The following is a 21,162-nucleotide window of genomic DNA, read 5'->3' as shown; positions in this document are numbered from 1 at the left end:
GTGCAGGTGTTATGCGTTCACGTCATGCATTGCACCCGCGCGGAAAACTCGCACATGTGAAAGGGGCCTTAGGCCTCTTTCACACGGGCGTCATGTTTTTTGCCCGGATAAGAGGCGGGTGCGTTGCGGGAAAATGCGCGATTTTTCCGCGCGAGTGCAAAACATTGTCATGCGTTTTGCACTCGCGTGAGAAAAATCACGCATGTTTGGTACCCAGACCCGAACTTCTTCACAGAAGTTCGGGCTTGGGATTGATGTTCTGAAGATTGTATTATTTTCCCTTATAACATGGTTATAAAGGGAAAATAATAGCATTCTGAATACAGAATGCTTAGTATAATAGTGCTGGAAGGGTTAAAAATAATAAAAAAAGTTAACTCACCTTCTCCTCTTGTTAGCGTAGATCCCGGTCTGTTCTTTAGCTGTGGACTGAATGACCTGAGGTGACGTCAGATCACATGCTCCAATCACATGGTCCATCACCATGGTGATGGAGCATGTGATCTGACATCATCAAAGGTCCTTCAGCCACAGCTAAAGAACAGACCGGCCTCTACGCGAACAGGAGGAGAAGGTGAGTTAACTTTTTTATTATTTTTAACCCTTCCAGCACTATTATACTAAGCATTCTGTATTCAGAATGCTATTATTTTCCCTTATAACCATGTTATAAGGGAAAATAATACAGTGAATAGACTGTCACCTAGAACCCATGCGTGAAAATCGCACCGCATCCGCACTTGCTTGCGGATGCATGCGATTTTCACGCAACCCCATTCATTTCTATAGGGCCTGCATTACGTGAAAAACGCACAAAGAGGAGCATGCTGCGATTTTCACGCAACGCATAAGTGATGCGTGAAAATCACCGCTCGTGTGCACAGCCCCATAGAAATGAATGGGTCAGGATTCAGTGCGGGTGCAATGCGTTCACCGCACGCATCGCACCCGCACGGAAAACTCGCCCGTGTGAAAGGGGCCTTAGGGACTTAAACATGCTCTCATCAGATCACTTCTCCCATAGACTGAGTGTGAAGAGTGCATGTGTGCAGAATAGGAAGAAAGGAGCCATCCACTGCCATGGCTTATCTATTGTACGTTTATGAGAGAGAGAGAAAAGTTCAGCATGAACAATCCCTTTTTTTTCTAATATGTCAAACGCTAGCCAAAGATGATAGTTACAGTTCATTAGATGGTAGGTCTCAATAAAAACACCTTAGTCTAATTTGTATGGCCTTCTTATGATACAGATTACCGGTACTAGTTCTTGAACATTATATTTTATTCAAATATGTATGTTTATGTTTGCATGAATTTATATAATATGGCACAAATTGTAGAGTTCCTAACCTGTACATGTGATAACCTGCTTTTTTCAGCAATGCATGAAAGTTCTAAGAGATTATCAGAAACCCTTCAAGTCATCTACAGACCAGACTGGGATGGAAATGATAACCTGAAAGCAATTGTAGAGGTAAATTATGGAATATTTCAGTATGAATTCACAGTGGACTGTCTACTGTACTCTTTGTGTGAATCATTTAATCAAAACATTCCAAGCCATAAAATATAGTCAGATAAATAACCATATTCAGGTTGTATAAATATATATTCTGGGGTTTCGCTCTGGTAGACATGATTAGTGGACGCAGTATAGAGGCAACAACAAGTTCTTTGGATCAAACAGTTCAGTGTTTTATTCACACTTTAGGCAAGCGACAAAACAAGCAGTCATAAACAAGTCTTGCTTCTGAGCCCAGCTGCCTTTTTAAGGACAGCCAGGTGCTGCCAAAACCCGGACCGGCACTTAAAACCTCACCTGGCTGTAAATCAGCCCAGCAGCACATACTGGGAGGAAAATGCCTGTTTTCCCAGACCAAACCTCTAACTGTGTCACATACCCCCCCTTTGTTTAACCCTGAGCGGGTGAACACACAACAGACAGTGTACCCGGGACAGGGCATCCGCGTTTCCCTGTGACCAGCCGGCCCTGTGTTCCACTGTTAATTTAAAGTTCTGTAGGGCAAGGAACCATCTGGTGACCCGGACATTTCTGTCTTTGGCCTGGCTCACCCACTTGAGAGGGAAGTCGTCGGTTACCAGGCAGAATTTTCTCCCCAACAAATAATAACGGAGAGACTCGAGTGCCCACTTGATAGTCAGGCACTCTCTCTCCACTATACTATACCGGGTCTCGGCTGGGGTGAGCTTATGGCTGAGGAAGAAAACGGGATGCTCCTCTCCGTTAACTTCCTGAGACAGTACAGCACCGAGGCCTAATTCAGAGGCATCGGTCTGTACTATAAACTCCCTTTTAAAGTCGGGCGTCACCAAAACCGGGGACCCGCACAGGGCCAACTTCAAAGTGGAGAAAGCCTCTTCCGTCCGATCATCCTAGCGAACCATCATTGACTTGTGTTCCTTCAAGAGTCCTGTCAAGGGCGCGGTTAGAGTAGCAAAGTGGGGAACAAACCTCATGTAATAGCCCACCATTCCCGGGAATGACTTTATTTGCCTAGTGGCAAATAGTTTCCATATCGCCTCTATTTTGTTCACTTGGGGTTTGTTGACTTTGCGCCCAATGACATACCCCAGGTTCTTAGTCACTTAACCCTATTGCACATTTTTTTGGATTAGCGGTTAGGCCAGCTTTCCGAAGGGAGTCCACTACGGCCTGTACTTTGGGTAGGTGACTTTACCAGGAAAGCCGAAGTGTACAAACGATGTGGACGAAGCACAATGTCCATTAGTTGCTGAAAAGTGGTTGGGGTGCCATGCAGACCAAAGGGTAAGACCTTATATTGATACAGCTCCTCAGACGTAATGAAGGCAGTTTTCTCTTTGGCAGCCTCCGTTAAGGGCATCTGCCAGTACCCTTTTGTCAGGTCCAAAGCAGAAAAATACCGGGCTTGTCCTAACCTCTCGATGAGCTCATCCACCCGGGGCATGGGATACGCTTTGAACTTGGAAACCTCGTTAAGTTTTCAAAAGTCGTTACAAAACCGCAACGTCCCGTCCGGCTTGGGTATCAATACTACAGGACTGGCTCACTCACTTTTTGACTCCTCAATGACGTCTATCTGCAACATTAGCTGCACCTCCTTTGATATGGCTTGTCCCCGAGCCTCGGGTATCCAGTATGGTTTTAATCTGACTTTTGCCTGAGGCTTAGTAACAATGTCATGCTGGATTATGGAAGTGTGTAAAGGGAGGTCTGAAAACACATCTGTGTTCCGACTAACTAACTCTTTGGCCTCCTGAGTCTGTTTAGAGGAGAGACTATCAGCAATTTTTACCGTGGCAGCCGTCTCTCTTGCATCATCCAGAGGGGCCAATACCTCTTCTCCTAGAAAACCCGGCCACGGGCTGTCTTCTCTACAGGTTTCCTTATCTTTCCATGGTTTGAGTAAATTCACATGGTACACCTGCTCTGACTTTTGCCACCCTGGCTGGTGTACCTTGTAGTTTACATCTCAAATTTCCTCGAGTAACTCGTAGGGCCCCTGCCACCTAGCCAGGAAATTACTGTCCACGGTCGGCACCAGAACCAAAACCTGATCACCCGGGTTAAAGATCTGGACCCGAGCCTGCCGATTATAGACCCTATCCGATCTTGCATTTGGGTAACTCACACTGGTAACATGAGATAGGGCAGAAGGAGGTCCCAGTCCTTCCCATCTTTAGACACTACCTTTTTCCACATATTTTTTTAATGTTTGGTTAAACCGTTCTACCAGACCATCCATTTGCAGATGGTAAACGGATGTCCGTAGTTGTGTTATGTGCTGCAACTTACAAGTTCCCTCATCACCTTGGACATATAAGGGTTCCCTTGGTCAGTCAGAACTTCTTTTGGTAGTCCCACTCGGGAAAACATCTCCATTAACTCCTTAGATATGAGTTTAGCTGAGGCATGACGCAGTGGCACCGCCTCCGGGTACCAAGTGGCGTAGTCTAGAATCACTAAGATGTGTTGATGCCCTCTGGTGGACTTCGGTACTGGGCCTATGAGGTCCATAGCTATTCAGTCAAACGGTACTTCGATAATCGGGAGAGGTACTAGGGGTCTACGGAATTGTTGCTGGGGACTAGTTATCTGGCAGGTCGGGCAAGACTTACAAAACTCTTCCACTTCTTTGAATATGCTGGGCCAGTAAAACCACTGTAGAATACGATACTGAGTTTTCTGCAGCCTCAGGTGACCCCCGAGAATATGTTGGTAAACATATCCCAATTAACCACAAAACGGGGAAACACTGACTCTGCCCCCCAGGTTGTTGTGGTTCACCATCTACTATTAACACATTTTCCCAGGCGCGGGATAGGGTTGGGTCCCGACATTGGGCGGTACCAAAATTATCCCCAGAGACATTGAGATCTCCCAATTTAGGACCCGGCGGCAAGTCCTCCACGTCTCCCACCATCACACTTAGCAGGGTTGTCTCCCCCTCTTCCACCGAAGTGGAGGTCACCCCTACCGCTGGACCTTCAGTCTCAGGTTCCCTGGGTTCTGATCTCCCCCCTGAGCCGGGCCATTCTGCTAAGGTTACCCCTGTCTCATGGGTATCAGTCACTCTCATAGCAGGCCACAGTGCCGGGAAGCCCGGGAAGTCTCTCCCTATTATGAGTTCATAATGTAGATTTGTGGCGACAGCCACCTTGTCGGTCCATCTACCGGCCACTGTGGTTAGAGACACCAGCGCGGTGGGGTAGTCTTTTAAGTCTCCGTGGATGCACATCACCCCGACTTTCCAGGCAGTATACTCAGTGGACTAAACCAGGGTAGCCCTTACTAGGGTGACCAGACTCTCTGAGTCCAGCAGAGCCTCCGCCGGAGTGTCTCCCACTTCCACCTGGCACAAGTGATCTAGAGATTCTAGGATACCTATTGCACACAGCCTCCTAGCATATAGTGACTGACGGTAGCCATAGTTAGTGTCCATGGATTCAACCTGATGGGGACAGTCAGCCCTTACATGGCCAGGCTCCTGACACCGCCAGCAGACTATCAGAGCCAGGTCCGCCATGGGTACATCCCGGGCGGGTTTTATCGGCTCTGGGGTTTGCCGACACCCCTCCTGACAGAATTCTCCTTTAGATTCCTGGTAGCTTCATAGCGTTCCTCCAGGTCCACCATCTCAAGGGCATTGCCAGGAGACACCTGACCGATCCAGTGCTGCAGAGGGTATGGCAAAGCCCTCTAGAACATATCGGCTAACAGGCAATCCAGCATAGCAGTGGGACTCAGCACGTCAGGCTTTAGCCATTTTTGCAAGAGGTGAAATAAGTTATAATACTGGGGTCTTGCAGGCTCAGCCAGGTTGAATCCCCACTGATGCACCCGCTGGGCCAGGACTAACAAATTCACCCTCAGTCTTGCCAGAATCTCACCCTTGACTTTCTGGTAGTCGGCTGCTTGATCGTCCGGCAAGTCGAAATCCACCCACTTGGAATCGGATGCCAGGAGCAGAGCAACGACCTTAGCCCACTGGTCACGGGGTAGCTTTTCCCTGATGGCCACTTTCTCGTACATCGCCAGGTAGGTTTCGATGTCGTCTGCAGGGGTTATCTTAGGAATCGCGGCATGGACTGCTTTCCGGGCATCGTGGACGCTCAGGGTTGCTCCTGCTGTCTGCAACGCCATCACATGTTGTAGCAGCAACTGGTTAGTCTCCTGCTGCTGCTTATTAGCCTCACGTTGCTGCAGGTTTGTCTCTTACTGCTGCCATGAGGGCCTTCACAACAACCTCCATTTTGTCGTGGGGCACTGGTTGTAATATAGCTGATTTAATGTACGACATACAACCGTGCCTGAAAAATGCAGAAACCCCAATAACAATAATAATAGCGATATCCCCAACCTAATATGTCTCATACAACAAAGTGCATAGTGCAAAACATACTGTTCCCAATGGTACAAAAGATCAGGAAAATATAAAGCAATAACAAAGTGATCAAAGCTTACCAGTAGTGAGTAACATAAAAATAATATCGACTAGTGATCATAAACCCCCGACACACGTTTCGCATCTCGCTTTTAAGGTCTTATTCAGTGTAGATAGAAGAAGCTGCTGCAGCGTGATCAAGTGGATGAGGTGAGTTGATTTTGTTTTTTTAACCCCTAAATAGCTGTGACAAACTGCGACTGCCGCGGCCACAATACGTCACAAAACCGTCACAGCGCCACTAGTGGTCAATCCGCAAACAGGCCTCCCAGCCATATTCAGCACACCGACAGTCTAACTTGAGTCCGTACAGTTGATAGGCTGAAAGCGCAGGGATTGGACCGCAGATTGACCACAAGTAAGCGTGTGAGCGACCAGACCGGAACCACACACACGGTAGTTTAACTGCCACCACCTTGCAATTTATGGGAGCAACGAACCCACTATCTGGATAACAGAACCGAGTAGCTTTCTCTTCGGAGAGGCTAGGGTACGTTTTTGCAGTGTTTGAAAGCAGGCATATGGCTAGAAAAATTACTTGTAGGTCATTTATTAATTATATACAATACAACTTCTCAATATGTGCAGTGATTAAGGAAAGTATAGTCCAATAAACAAAAAGGGAGAAAAGAAAGAAAATACTTATTTTCCGCAGAAAAGATGTCCGTTGGTGAAAAAGTCTGTTGCAGGGATAAAGTCCAAGAAACCTTTGTCCAGAGTGTAATAATCCGAATATGCCTACAGCCCACGGGTTCTCTGGCTGAGGCCCTCTTCAGGTGTTGTTAAAAGTGGAGAACTCCTTTAGAAGATTCTAGGCCCTTGTTATAAGGATCCCAGAATCAAGGCGGGGAATTTTGAGTCTGCCTGCTGCAGGCTGTATTTCTGAGATGAATGCCAGTTCTGAAATATGGTATGTGCCATATCTCGGGATGTCTCCGCTGTACATAATTAGCAAGCACAGATTCACATTCCCCACAAAATATGGAGTTCAGGGATATCAAATATGACTCTTATAACTGGTTCTATGATGGGGTAACACCATAACTTTACCTGGGCATCTCCTAGAGTTATGTTTGTCATATGTAAATGTCCAGTGAATTCTGAGTGACACGATGAAGTAATTTTTACGTCCATGAGATGCATGGTCTCTGTTAAAAAGGGTTAAAATCATATCTCAGATTCATGTTTCAATCTGGGAACCTTGGTCCCGGCCTGTCTGACTCAAGCTAGCTTACAAGCCCCTTATGGCAGCGACACCAAATGGCTCCCCCCAGGTGTAGTCTTCACACCTAGCTGTGATATCTCTGCAGAAAGGGAAGTTCTTTTGTGTAGGGTCAACCTAAGGAAACCAGCTGCAATTGCGTTATCTGCTGGGCATCTATTGACTGACTTGAACAAAAGGACCATTTTGTTCTCTGGGTACACAGAAGCAGACACTCTGAGTAATCAGATTGTAGGTTCTGGGGCCTGTAGCTTCAGGGCCCTATGGCAATAAATACTGTTTAATAGACCCATTGATCAATAAGGGATAGTAATATTGATAATATTGGGAGGACGGTTCAATATTCTCGTGGATCATCCGTGACAATGGCCATATAGTTTTGCATTCTGTTTCAAGAATGCTATTATTTTCCGATATAACCATGTTATAACAGAAAATAATAAACTGAATGTCGGGTCCCCAATGACTTCAATGGAGTTCGGGATCAGGATCCATGGGTCCGCTTATCCCTAATCATAGACATTTTTACATCCCAAAATGCCAGAACTATAAAAATATAAATGAATTTATCTCTTACGGTGAAGCTGTACCAGGAAAGAATTCAAAATGGACGATTCACCATTTTTGTTACTTTACCTTCCAAAATAATTAACAAAAATGGATCAAAAAGTCATACACAATCCAAAATGTTATCAATTTATATAACTAAACGCAAGGAAAACTATATAATTGTGGTATTGCTGTAATCGTACTGATCTGTAAAATGAAGGTAACAGGTCAGTTGTACTGCATAAGGAACGCTTAATAAAAAGGAAATCCATAAAACTATGGTAGAATTGCGTTTTTTTCCAAATCCACCCCACTTGGAAAAAAAAGAAATTCAGCTTCCTACTACATCACATGCAATATAAGATAGTGCCATTAGAAAGTACAACTTGTTCTGCAAAAATAACAAGCCCTTGTCTGTGTGAAAGGAAAAATAAAAAGTTATTGCTCTGGGAAGGCAGGGCATAAAAGACAAAAAAAACAAAATGGGTTTTTGCCCGTTCTTTAAGGGGCTAGGCCACTTTTACACAATGAGTATTTGGTGAATATTTTGCATCAGTATTTGTAAGCCAAAACCTGAAGTGAAAGTATAATAGAAAGCTTTATGCCTCTTTTTTGTTTTGGACCAACTCCTGGTTTTGACTTAATTACTGATGAAAAATATCAACCCAATACTAACCATGTGAAAGCAATTGTCTATTGTATATTATCTACTAATCAGACTATGTTTGAATCATTGTGCTTTCATGTATACTGAGCTTTTATGATTTCTTTTCAGAACAATGACCTTCTCTGGAGTGATTATGAGGAGAAATTAGCTGACCAGGCCGTCCACATCATGGAGAATTACATGTCTCAGTTCTTCGACATGAAGGTGATATAATATTGAATAAAAAAATACTGGTTGTTGCATTGTTTAAATATGCGGTAATTTAATTATGAAAACTCATAAATTCAAGAAGGGAATACGCCACACAGAAATCACAGAATTGACAAATCAAAATTTTAATCGGTAGGGGTGACAGTGTTGAGACCACCTCCGATTGCTAACATGAGGAGAAAGAAGCACTCACACAGAGTGCTCTCTATCCTTGCTGATGAACACCTAGTGTACCTCCTCAAGCTTCTAAACTCATGTAGAGGTTTTAGTGCAAGGTTTAATAAAAAAATAAAAAATAAATATTATATACTGCAATGTGCAGTATCCCGGGACTGGGTTTGTACTATTGTAATGTTTTGTAATCCTAATGTAATGCAGGGGTGGACAAACCATATGTACAACCTGTGCTGCTTCACAGGGGCCCAGGAGGTAGGGGGGCCACTGTCACCTTAAAAGTTACTTTCTGCTGCCTGTTAGACTGTATGTAATGGACTGAGCTAAGGAATTTCATTTTCAGGCATCTGTGGATGGCTTGAGAGGCATTGAGGGGCTCTATAGTGAGCGGTTTTAGAGCAAGGGGCCCCTTTGCTGGTCTTGCACAGGGGCCCTCTCTGGTCTGGTCTTGCACAGGTCTGTGACTTTGATGTAATGCACCTTACATCCAGTATGTTCATGCAGGAGCTAGGTGTGGCCATAACTAACAATCCTGATCCAGTTCTCTCTGCAGCTTAGGGTGTGGGCCTCACCCCCAGAATATTCCAGTCAGAGTAGCTGTAGTGAGGGAGGGAAAAGTGCTCATCTTCTGAATTCTACAGCTCCCAAGCCCTTGAGCCTCTGGCACCTCCACTAGCTCCAGGAGATGAAAGCAAGAGAGAGCTAGAGGAAGATAATCTGCAAGGCTAAAGCGAGAGATAGTGAGAGACAGCAAGGTGAACAGGTTTAAAGCATTCCAGACCCTGCTACTGCAAAGGAGAAACAAGTTAAGACATCCTATGCACCCCAGAATAGCCATGTTTGCCAGAACAGAGCCATTAGCCAAATATCCGTGTAGCAGATTTTTTTAGCCAGAGTAATCCGAGGGACAATGCTGTTCTCATCTGCTTAGCTCATGCTGGAAGATCTGGGAAGACTTTGCACTGTGTAAAGAGATTTGCTGGATGTACTTCAACTTTTGTCCTGCAAACAGTAAAGACAGACTTTTCTTAAGTTTAATCTGGCCTGATCTCTAAATGCTCTTGACACAACACATAGGCCATTGCATTTCCATCATGTGCCCTACCTAGCACCCACATGGACATTAACACTATGGGCTGCCCTGAACTACCATCAGACAGGGAGTCCACGGCTACAGGGAGTAACCTGAGGCAACATAGGGTGTCCCTTCTTCACTGCACCGACTCTGGGGAGTGAAAGCCTTAGAGAGTACCCCATGCTCCTCAGAGGCTTGCTGCACTTGCTTCCAGGAGACAGTACAATGCCTTCTAAACATGCCATAGAGAGGACACAGATTGCTTATGTTTCTGGAGTCACATTCTCCTTCACATGCTTGATATGTCTCTAGAGGGAACTTGCTAGTTAATAAAGTCCTGTGATTACAGCAACCTCTGCACTGACTGAAGCAATGTGTAGGAACTTTGAATACGCTCACATCTTCATTGGAAGCTCTTTCAAAGCAGGTGTCGCAGATTCTGTCATATTTACTGGACAAAATAGCACAGCATGCAGCAATATTTTTCAAGTAAAATAAAAGACACTATGACAGAACCGCTCAGACCACTTCATAGATATTTGGAGTCTGAAGGGCACTTGTGGGGTTCCTAATGTGACAAAAGCAGCTCTCTCTTTTTTTTCTGCTTCTGTGATGGAATAGAAAAAAAAAACATAAACGACAACTCAAGTATTAAACTCAGTGTCAGTTTGGCATATGTACATACGCCAAACATATCGGGTCTCTTTCACGCAACATCCGTATACCTTTTTTAATAGTAAGGAAAAGCATAGTTAATGCTTTTATATGCAGTTGAAAGAAATAGTATACCAGACACATTGTGAATTGATCCTAACATGTCAGATAAGGTTACAGCAACCTGCTAGGGAACTAGGAGGAGATCAAATTTTTATTTTTCACTGGAGGTACAATGAAATTACTGTTCACAATTCACCCAGACAGTAAGTAAATGGAGTATACAGGCATGAGACTTCAGTTTTAACTAGATCTATTATAGGTTTTACCAGGACTAAAAATGGTCAGCAACAGCTACAGTACATTCTGGTACTTACTACACTGTATTTTTACCTGTACAGGAAAGAATAGCTAAGCGTGGGAGAAAACTGGTGGATTATGACAGTGCAAGACACCACCTGGAGGCATTGCAAAATGCTAAGAAGAAAGATGAGGCAAAAATTGCAAAGGTAAGAGCAATGCCGATCAGTCAGTATCAAACATTTTTTCTAAATTTTATCTACTGTACGTTGAATAAAAATCCCAAAGCCTCTCCATGTCATCCATGTCATGCTGTATATATATGAGCTCCACTCCACTTCTGCCCAAACAGTAGAGAAAGAGCAGAGACTTCACATGTGTTTACCCTAATATGCCAATAAAGAGTGCCAGTTTCTGGTGCTAGAACATCTTAAAATCCATTAGCCAACCGTAGAGCAAAACGGTCTACACGTTTCGACATAAGGTCTTAATCACGACCATAGTACGTTTACAGACTGACTGGTTTAAAACCCCTACTCCACAATCCCGCTCCCCTCAACAATTGTTGCTAATTAATCACAACATGGAAGTAAGTATTGTGGAGAAGTGGGGACACAAAATTCAGTTCACATGGGTGTGCAGAAAATGCGGACAGCACACCGTGTGCTGTCCGCATCAGTATGTCCGTTCCATAGCCCTGCAAAAAAAATGTCCTATTCTTGTCCGTTTTAGGCATTGTTACAATAGATCCGCAAAAAAAATTAATGGCAAACGGATGTCACCGCAAAACACATACGGTCGTGTGCATGTAGCCTTTGTCTGTCGATTCAGCTGACTTTCTCTCTGGCCTGTTTAAGAATATGTTCACTATACCCCTGTCACCACCAGACATCTGAGAAGCTCTGACAGATGTACTTCAGAACCTCCTGCTTGAGGTTCCTTTTGTTTTTCTTTTGTTTTCTCATCTCGTTAGCCTCTCTCAGCTGTCATGTAGTTGCACTGATTGCATCCCTTTAAATCCCTTCCCATACTGCATCACTTTGCGGTTTATACAACTTCCTGGAGTGTGCTGATGCTAGAAGCTGTTACTACTGCATCCACAAGATAAGTCTGTTTTCTTTATTTCTGTTTGCCTGTGGGCTTGATCCTAGGTGACCCTGACTCCCTCCGTATTAAGTGTAGGGAGCCGGTGGTCGTGTCCCCTCACTATTATAGGGTGTTCAGGTGCATACAGTTGAGGAACGAGGATATGCAATTTTCTACCATTGAGATTTTTGCATAGGCTGGACATTAAGGCCACTCGTCTCATCAGGGCTTTCCATAGGTCCCATCCTGAGAAGGTGGGCTCTGAGTGTCCGGAGTCCACTCGTAGAAGGAGGGGTACTGTTACCACCAGACATCTGAGAAGCTCTGACAGATGTACTTCAGAACCTCCTGCTTGAGGTTCCTTTTGTTTTGCTTTCGTTTTCTCATCGACAGGAGTCGTCCCGGAAGATTGGAAATTGGCAAATGTCGTGCCCATTCACAAGAAAGGTAGTAGGGAGGAATCGAGCAACTATAGACCAGTGAGTCTGACATCAATAGTAGGCAAATTAATGGAAACCCTATTAAAGGATAGGATTGTGGAACATCTAAAATCCCATGGATTGCAAGATGAAAAACAGCATGGGTTTACTTCAGGGAGATCATGTCAAACAAATCTTATAGATTTTTTTGACTGGGTGACTAAAATAATAGACGTTGGAGGTGCAGTAGACATCGCATATCTAGATTTTAGTAAGGCTTTTGACACTGTCCCACATAGAAGACTTATCAATAAACTGCAGTCATTGAACATGGACTCCCATATTGTTGAGTGGATTAGGCAGTGGCTGAGTGACAGACAACAGAGGGTTGTAGTCAATGGAGAACATTCAAAACAAGGTCATGTTACCAGTGGGATTCCACAGGGATCTGTACTGGGACCAATTTTGTTTAATATCTTCATAAGTGATATTGCAAAAGGCCTCGATGGTAAGGTTTGTCTTTTTGCTGATGACACAAAGATATGTAACAGGGTTGATGTTCCTGGAGGGAAACGCCAAATGGAAAAGGATTTAGGAAAACTAGAAGAATGGTCAGAACTCTGGCAACTGAAATTTAATGTGGATAAGTGCAAGATAATGCACCTGGGGCGTAAAAACCCAAGGGCAGAATATAGAATATTTGACACAGTCCTGACCTCAGTATCTGAGGAAAGGGATTTAGGAGTAATTATTTCAGAAGACTTAAAGGTGGGAAGACAATGTAATAAAGCAGCACGAAATGCCAGCAGAATGCTTGGATGTATAGGGAGAGGTATAAGCAGTAGAAAGAGTGAAGTGCTTATGCCGCTGTACAGATCACTGGTGAGACCTCACTTGGAGTATTGTGCGCAGTACTGGAGGCCATATCTCCAGAAGGATATAGATACTCTAGAGAGAGTTCAGAGAAGAGCTACTAAACTAGTACATGGATTGCAGGATAAAACTTACCAGGAAAGGTTAAAAGACCTTAATATGTATAGCTTGGAAGAAAGAAGAGACAGAGGGGATATGATAGAAACTTTTAAATACATAAAGGGAATCAACTCGGTAAAGGAGGAGAGCATATTTAAAAGAAGAAAAACTACCACAAGAGGACACAGTTTTAAAATAGAGGGGCAAAGGTTTAAAAGTAATATAAGGAAGGATTACTTTACTGAGAGAGTAGTGGATGCATGGAATAGCCTTCCTGCAGAAGTGGTAGCTGCAAATACAGTGAAGGAGTTTAAGCATGCATGGGATAGGCATAAGGCTATCCTTCATATAAGATAGGGCCAGGGACTATTCATAGGATTCAGATATATTGGGCAGACTAGATGGGCCAAATGGTTCTTATCTGCCGACACATTCTATGTTTCTATGTTTCTCAGCTGTCATGTAGTTGCACTGATTGCATCCCTTTAAATCCCTTCCCATACTGCATCACTTTGCGGTTTATACAACTTCCTGGAGTGTGCTAATGCTAGAAGCTGTTACTACTGCATCCACAAGATAAGTCTGTTTTCTTTATTTCTGTTTGCTTGTGGGCTTGATCCTAGGTGACCCTGACTCCCTCCGTATTAAGTGTAGGGAGTCGGTGGCCGTGTCCCCTCACTATTATAGGGTGTTCAGGTGCATACAGTTGAGGAACGAGGATATGCAATTTTCTACCATTGAGATTTTTGCATAGGCTGAGCAGTAAGGGAGAGCTAGGGCTCTTACAGGGCTTACCCACCTGTTCCTTAGTTTTGGATCAAGTCAGTTCATTTGTGTCTTCTAGTTTTCTGTAACACCATCCGTGACAACCCCATAGATCTAAATCTACTCTAGTGCAAGACTTTCTTGTTCAAAAAAAATGAGTCTTCAGAACAGTTTCGCCGGATTCTAATGGTCTCCCCAAAAGGAATCCCATTAATCACATGTTTGGGATGGCAAGAAGGGGTTGGCAGCACAGTATTACTGCTAGTATGTTTCCTATAATAGAAAAAAAAAACTGTGTTTAATGTCAAGAAAAGGGATGTCTATGGTAGTGATGAGCAGCATAGGCAATATTCGTTTTCACAGTATTTTGCAAATTTTTCGCCTAATATTCGCTATAAATTCGCAAGTTCTAGAATTCGTGATCTCTAGTCATTATTTTCTTGATTGCGAAAATCGGCAATGTAATATGCACATATTGCACGCGCAATACAGGCTTGTCTCACTTTTGCAACTTTTTCGAGCTGCTAAAAGAAGCCCCTGCACTAGTACACTATATCAGGATCTAACCCACACTGACTATCTCCCACTAACTATCTGTATTATATATATGAGCTAACTAACTAACTAATTTAATTGGATAAGGAATAGGATCTAGAAGAAAGGACAGAGCACAGGAATGTCACTGCTCTCTCTTCTCAGAACTGCAAATAACTGCAGAAAATGGCTGCTGGGGAGGTTCTTATATAGTAAGGGGTAGGCAACTTTCATATTGGTTGCTAGGGATGTTGCTAAGCGCTGACAAAGAGATTGCAGCCTTCTCATTGGCCCACAAGCAAGAAGGGAGGTTACTGATGAAAAAAATAAATCTAGAATATTCGCGATTATGAATATATAGCACTATATTCTATATCTTCACGAATTCTCGAAGTGGCGATAAAAATTAGCGATTAGAATATTCGCACTCAACACTAGTCTTTGGCAGAAAAGGAATATTTATGTTACATATTCCTTTTCTGCCAAAGACATCCCTTGATTAAGACTTTATGTCGAAACGCGTAGACCGTTTTGCTCTCCGGTCGGCTAATGGATTTTAAGATGATGCAATAATTGCTGGAATTTTAACAGTGGCCCTGATTGGTGGAATTTTTTAATGTTTGCACTTTGGCTGAGCTATCATCTACTGTCAGAATATACATTATACTTACTGTACTTTACACCTCATCATAATGCAAGTGCATCCTCCAATGGCACATGTTTTTTTTTGTGGCATTTTTTTTTATCACACCCAGAACATGCTGAGTTTTGGGAAAGAAACACCACTGACCCATTATTGCAAAAACAAAAAAAAATTAACAAACAAGCACTATATTTCTGGTAACAGTGATTTAAAAAAAAGCCAAACATTGGGAAAAAATGCAATAAAAAGATGCCATTTAAAAGAATAACATATTAAACCATTGTTAGGGCACATGACTGAAATAACTCACAGAACTCAAGGACGCTAAAAACGAAACAAAAAAGCTTTATTATAATGCAATGTTAAAATGGATAGGAAACACTCTTATTAATTTAACACTAATCCCTTTTCATTAAAAGATATTTATTGTACCTGCATGCCTGAAAATGCAACCCCTGTATATGGGATTGCCCCTACTTCTAGTTTCAAGGGGTACAACAGGTCAGCAGTATGTATAGCACACCTAAACAAGGGCATCCCCTGACACCGTCCTCGTTCAGTGTCAATATCATTCGTGAGGGTCCCGTTGGGGGATGATTATGTATTCCTGGTTAACACTGCTGTAACACTCAGTGTAAGGCCTCTTGCACACGACCGTATGGTTTTGCAGTCCATTTTAAACATCCGTTTTCAATTTTTTTGTTTCAGTAGTGTTTCCGTTTCCGTTCCGCTTCTGTTCCATTTTGCAGTTCCGTTTTTCTGTTTGTGATATGTTTTTTGCGGATCGCAAACGGAAACGGAAGCATACAATAATGTTTAAACAGTAAGTACATAAAAAAAATTGGGATGGGCATAAAATTTTCAATAGATGGTGTAACGGATCTCCTAGCACCCCGACCGGGTACCTCCGTCGATAGATGCTCCTAGTGCTTCCCGAGGATTCCAAGCACTCCACTTGACACCGTAAGCACTGCATACCCCATGAACCGCCGAAGCTTGATTGAGGTCTCACCGTCTCCTACCCACCCTGGACCTACGACAAGGCTCCAGGCTCCAGTGGGTGAACCTCTCCTAAATCCAGAGAGCAGGAACTGCTCTTATAAGAGCTAATAGTATAGCCAGGGGAGTATAGCAAATCTTCAGCGTATATCAATCCCCAGTGTCGATCAGTTACCCAAACACCAGCCTCAACATGATAAAGGGTAAAACAGGAACTCTTTATTGAACACACAAGCATTGACCTATACACATTTTCCAACAAGGTTACCACCCACAGGGTTTTGAAAAAACAACCAATAAACACGTACAATACACTCAGACACTCCCACACAAAATCCTCCCCTCTGCCTGTGATACAATTACCCCACACAATGGGTTGATGCGATTGTATCACAGGCAGGAGAATACACAGTGTCTTCTGTCCTGGAGACAACCGAGGAGTAAGTCAATTATCTCTCAGGACAAAGGGGAATCGTCAATACACACGTGGGGACAATTTCACATATCCCAAAATGGCACAAATTAGACCAGGGGTTCAAACGTTAGTAAAAGTCCTTTGTGAACAAAGGAAGCCTGGCTGATGAGAGGGCCCATAATCCTGGGGCAAGAGGCTGGTAGCCAGGCCTCTCTACCACCCAGTGGCGAGGTTGGTTTCGTCACAGATGGTTCAGACAAAACAGAACTAATCCGAAAGACATAACGGATACATTCCATATGCATTCAGTTTTTTTTGCGGAACCAATGACTTGAATGGATCCACGGAACGTGATTTGCGGGCAATAATAGTACATGTTCTATCTTTGAACGGAACGGAAATACAGAAACGGAATGCATACGGAGTACCTTCCATTGTTTTTGTGGACCCATTGAAGTGAATGGTTTCGCATACGGACCGCAAACGGAGACTAAAAAAAGGAACAGAAACGGAAAAAAAAACGTTTGTGTGCAAGAGGCCTAACTCCCTCACTAATAACTTAAATGAAACATAGTAACTAAGTATCGCATGCTAATTCAGTCTGATATAACTAGCTAAAGTCAGGCTCAGGCTCAACGCGTTTCTGGTTCGAAAGAACACTCATCAGGAGCCCTTTTGTTACTAAGGCTAAAGCCTATTCCAACATACAGACAGAAAAACATAGATACGCGCCCGCCACCTCTGCATGTGGCTGCGTTTCCAGCACTATTGCACCCGTGAGGTGGCCGCCGACTCTCAGTGATTTAAATTATATAGCTCCGCCCATTGTTACCGACCTGACCATACAGCCGCAACAACACCGGAGATAGGAGCGCATCAACTTAGCCACTCCCCTTCATAACGCTCTTAAGGGTACATTCAAGTGTGGCAAATGCATTGCCTGCAGTTCAATCAAAAGGGGTAGCACCTTCACAAGCACACATACGGGCTATTCCTATGATATTAGATCATTTATTAACTGTAGGACTGTGGGGTTGGTATACCTTGCCACCTGCTCATGTGGGATCCAGTATGTAGGGAAGACCCTGAGAGAATTCAAAATATGCATTGGGGAACACCTGGGCGATATATGCAACAGGGCTGATACCCCGATTGCACTCCACATGGCGGAATGCCATGATGACAGTACAGCAATGATGAGCTTTCAGGGCATAGAGGTGATCAGACCATCACCGAGAGTCGGGGACATTGACAAATGCCTATTACAAAAAGAGACTCAATGGACCTTTCGCCTCAGAACAGTTACGGCCAGATGGTCTAAATCAGGGATGGCCAACCTCTAGTTCCCCAGCTGTTGCAAAACTACAAGTCCCAGCATGCCCAGACAGCCTACAGCTTTCAGTCTACAGCAGGGCATGGTGGGAATTGTAGTTTTACAACAGCTGGAGAGGCGCAGGTTGGCCAGCCCTGGTCTAAATGATCATATCTCGTACAGCTGTTTCCTGTAGGGTATAACCTACCCATAGATGTTGCAGTTATATGTAACCATTGTGTGGCCTCTGGATTTATGTTGAAATCTCCTGTGGCTTCATATCAGCAACCCTGTGTTAATATTTTGTGTCAAACCACCTGTGAGCATCAACATACCGCTATACTAGTATAGGGTAAGATGTGGCACAGCGATAGTGAAACAAATCACTGTGCGGTGGATGACATGGTTACATGTCCCCCGTGTTACATCATCTTATATGGCGATCATTGTAATGGGTGCTGAGATCTTTTAGACATGTTCTGGCTTTTTATGATTCCCATTTAAATACCATTTGACATTTGAGATCCTACATTTAGATCCCAGTTGTAGGTGGAGATTAATATCTCCTTACGGACGACCACTGAGAGTGACAGACGGATACTTACCCTGGGGAGTGGCTAAGTTGATGCGCTCCTATCTCCGGTGTTGTTGCGGCTGTATGGTCAGGTCGGTAACAATGGGCGGAGCTCAATCATTTAAATCACTGAGAGTCGGCGGCCGCCTCACGCACTGTGTGCTGTTCACATCTTTTGCAGCCCCATTGAAAATGAATGGGTCCGCACACGTTCCGCAAAATTGCAGAACGGATGTGGACCCATTTTGCGGACCTGTGAATGGACCCTTATACTAGGACTACACGACATGTGTCGTGCGACCCATAGGGCACAACTACACTGCAACGTGTGTCGCGCGACACTGATGTCGCACCAATGTCACACGACAATTTTTATAATGATAGTCTATGGTGTCGCACTGCGCCATGCGACATGCTGCGATGCCATAGACTATCATTATAAAAATTGTCACGCGACATTGGTGCAACAAAATTTTCATTTTTTGTTTCAGTAGTGTTTCCGGTTCCATTCCATTTTTCTGTTCCGTTTTTACGTATGGTATATACAGTATACAGTAATTACATAGAAAAAATTGGGCTGGGCATAAAATTTCCGGAACGGATACGGAAGACATACGGAGTACCTTTTTTTGCGGACCCATTGACTTGAATGGAGCCGCGGAACGTGATTTGCGGGCAATAATAGGACATGTTCTATCTTGAACGGAAAAACGGAAATACGGAAACGGAATGCATACCGAGGCACCAGTTTTTTATGCTGACCCATTGAAATGAATGGTTCAGTATAAGTAACGCATACTGAACTAAAAAAATTGCCAGTATACTGAACACAAAAAACGTTTGTGTGCATGAGCCCTGAGTGTTAGGCTACATGCACATGACCGTTGTGTGTTTTGTGGTCCGCAAATTGCGGATCCGTGTGTGTTCCGCAATTTGCGGAACGGGACGGACAGCCATTGATATAACTGGCTATTCTTGTCTGTTTTGCGGGCAAGAATAGGACAGGTTATATTTTTTATGCGGACCACGGAACGGAGCAACAGATGCGGACAGCACACGGAGTGCTGTCTGCATCTTTTGCGGCCCCATTGAAGTGAATGGGTCCGCATCCAAGCCGCAAAAACTGCGGCTCGGATGCAGACCAAAACAACGGTCGTGTGCATGAGACCTTAGAGCAGTGTTAACCAGGAATACATAGTCATCCCCACCGGGACCCTCATGAATGATATTGACACTGAACGAGGACAGTATCAGGAGGCTGCCCTTGTTTAGGTGTGCTATACATCCTGCTGACCTGTTGTACCCCTTGAAACTAGAAGTAGGGGTAATCCCATATACAGGGGTTGCATTATCAGGCATGCAGGTACAATATACACTCACCTAAAGAATTATTAGGAACACCATACTAATACGGTGTTGGACCCCCTTTTGCCTTCAGAGCTGCCTTAATTCTAAGTGGCATTGATTCAACAAGGTGCTGATAGTATTCTTTAGAAATGTTGGCCCATATTGATAGGATAGCATCTTGCAGTTGATGGAGATTTGAGGGATGCACATCCAGGGCACGAAGCTCCCGTTCCACCACATCCCAAAGATGCTCAATTGGGTTGAGATCTGGTGACTGTGGGGCCCATTTTAGTACAGTGAACTCATTGTCATGTTCAAGAACAGGGGTGTGGAAATAAAAAAAAAAACTACTTGTCGAAGGACTAAAGCGGGGTCTCAATCTACTTGTCCCTCATGACAATCTACTTGTCCTGATACAAAAAGAAATTTTAAATCAAAACAAAACCATATTTAAATAAGGTCTTTATTGATAGCAACTTAGAAGACATGCCCAAAATGTACTGTAATTCAATCAAACAAGCCCAAAAATAGATTGTTAGCTTAAACAGAACAGATTTCCAAACCAGAACTGTAGCTTACTTTGTCAAAAAACTTAAGTTAACAGAGGCACCCTCATGACCCATCATGGACATGCTTGGTAATGCTAGATGAGCTTGAACTGAACATAACACATAAAGGAAAATTAAATGACAGTGCCTCTCTGTTATGACAAGTACACTTTAAGCAGAATCAACCTCATGAGGCCTCTTATGTCCACCCACATGCTTTGTTCCGCCAGATGTAAGCCAATACTCAATGGCTCTGCTGGGGTCATATTCCTCATATTCAGGTCCCTCCATTTCAATGAGCATGGAGTCCTGCAGCATATCCTCCCTAAGTCTTGTTCTAAGTGGGTTTTTAACTACATTCATGGCAGAAAACACCCGTTCTGCCTCAGCTGTTGAAACACTAACTGTGAACATCATCTCCACAACCTTCAATATGTTACACAGAGTAGATGGTTTTGATGACAACATAGAAGAATATGCTAGCAAAACTTTTATGTTTTTATCTTTGAAATTTTTCATGTGTGCCTTTAGTCCACAAAACTCTTCAAGGATAGCGGACTTTTCTTCAGCCGAGAAAAGAATGCCGTAATAATCCAACAATTCCGTAAGGTCAGCTCTCCCATATGTATATAGGTCCTCTCTGCCTTCTGGCCATAGTGTGTAGTCAAACACTTGGAATCCACGGGATGGCATAGAATCAAAAATTGAGAATCTTTCATCAATGTAATCTACAATGTTTTCAATGAGCTGTA

At 43.6% G+C, this 21,162-nt stretch overlaps 1 protein-coding gene across 2 annotated transcripts in view; it reads left to right on the top strand.

Moving 5' to 3' along the window:
• Window positions 1–21,162, top strand: part of BIN2 (bridging integrator 2) — a 63,628-nt gene that overhangs the window by 16,136 nt on the left and 26,330 nt on the right. For both annotated transcript variants that reach the window (XM_044285410.1, XM_044285409.1), the window contains exons 4-6: window positions 1,380–1,474; window positions 8,492–8,587; window positions 10,898–11,005. In XM_044285410.1, coding sequence (XP_044141345.1) covers window positions 1,380–1,474; window positions 8,492–8,587; window positions 10,898–11,005 — 299 coding nt within the window. The remainder of the gene's footprint in view (window positions 1–1,379; window positions 1,475–8,491; window positions 8,588–10,897; window positions 11,006–21,162) is intronic.

This window comes from Bufo gargarizans, chromosome 3 (assembly GCF_014858855.1).
Source record: "Bufo gargarizans isolate SCDJY-AF-19 chromosome 3, ASM1485885v1, whole genome shotgun sequence".
Lineage (NCBI taxonomy): Eukaryota > Metazoa > Chordata > Amphibia > Anura > Bufonidae > Bufo > Bufo gargarizans.
Note: the sequence above shows the minus strand (reverse complement) of the source record. Positions and strands in the feature narration are given on the sequence as shown.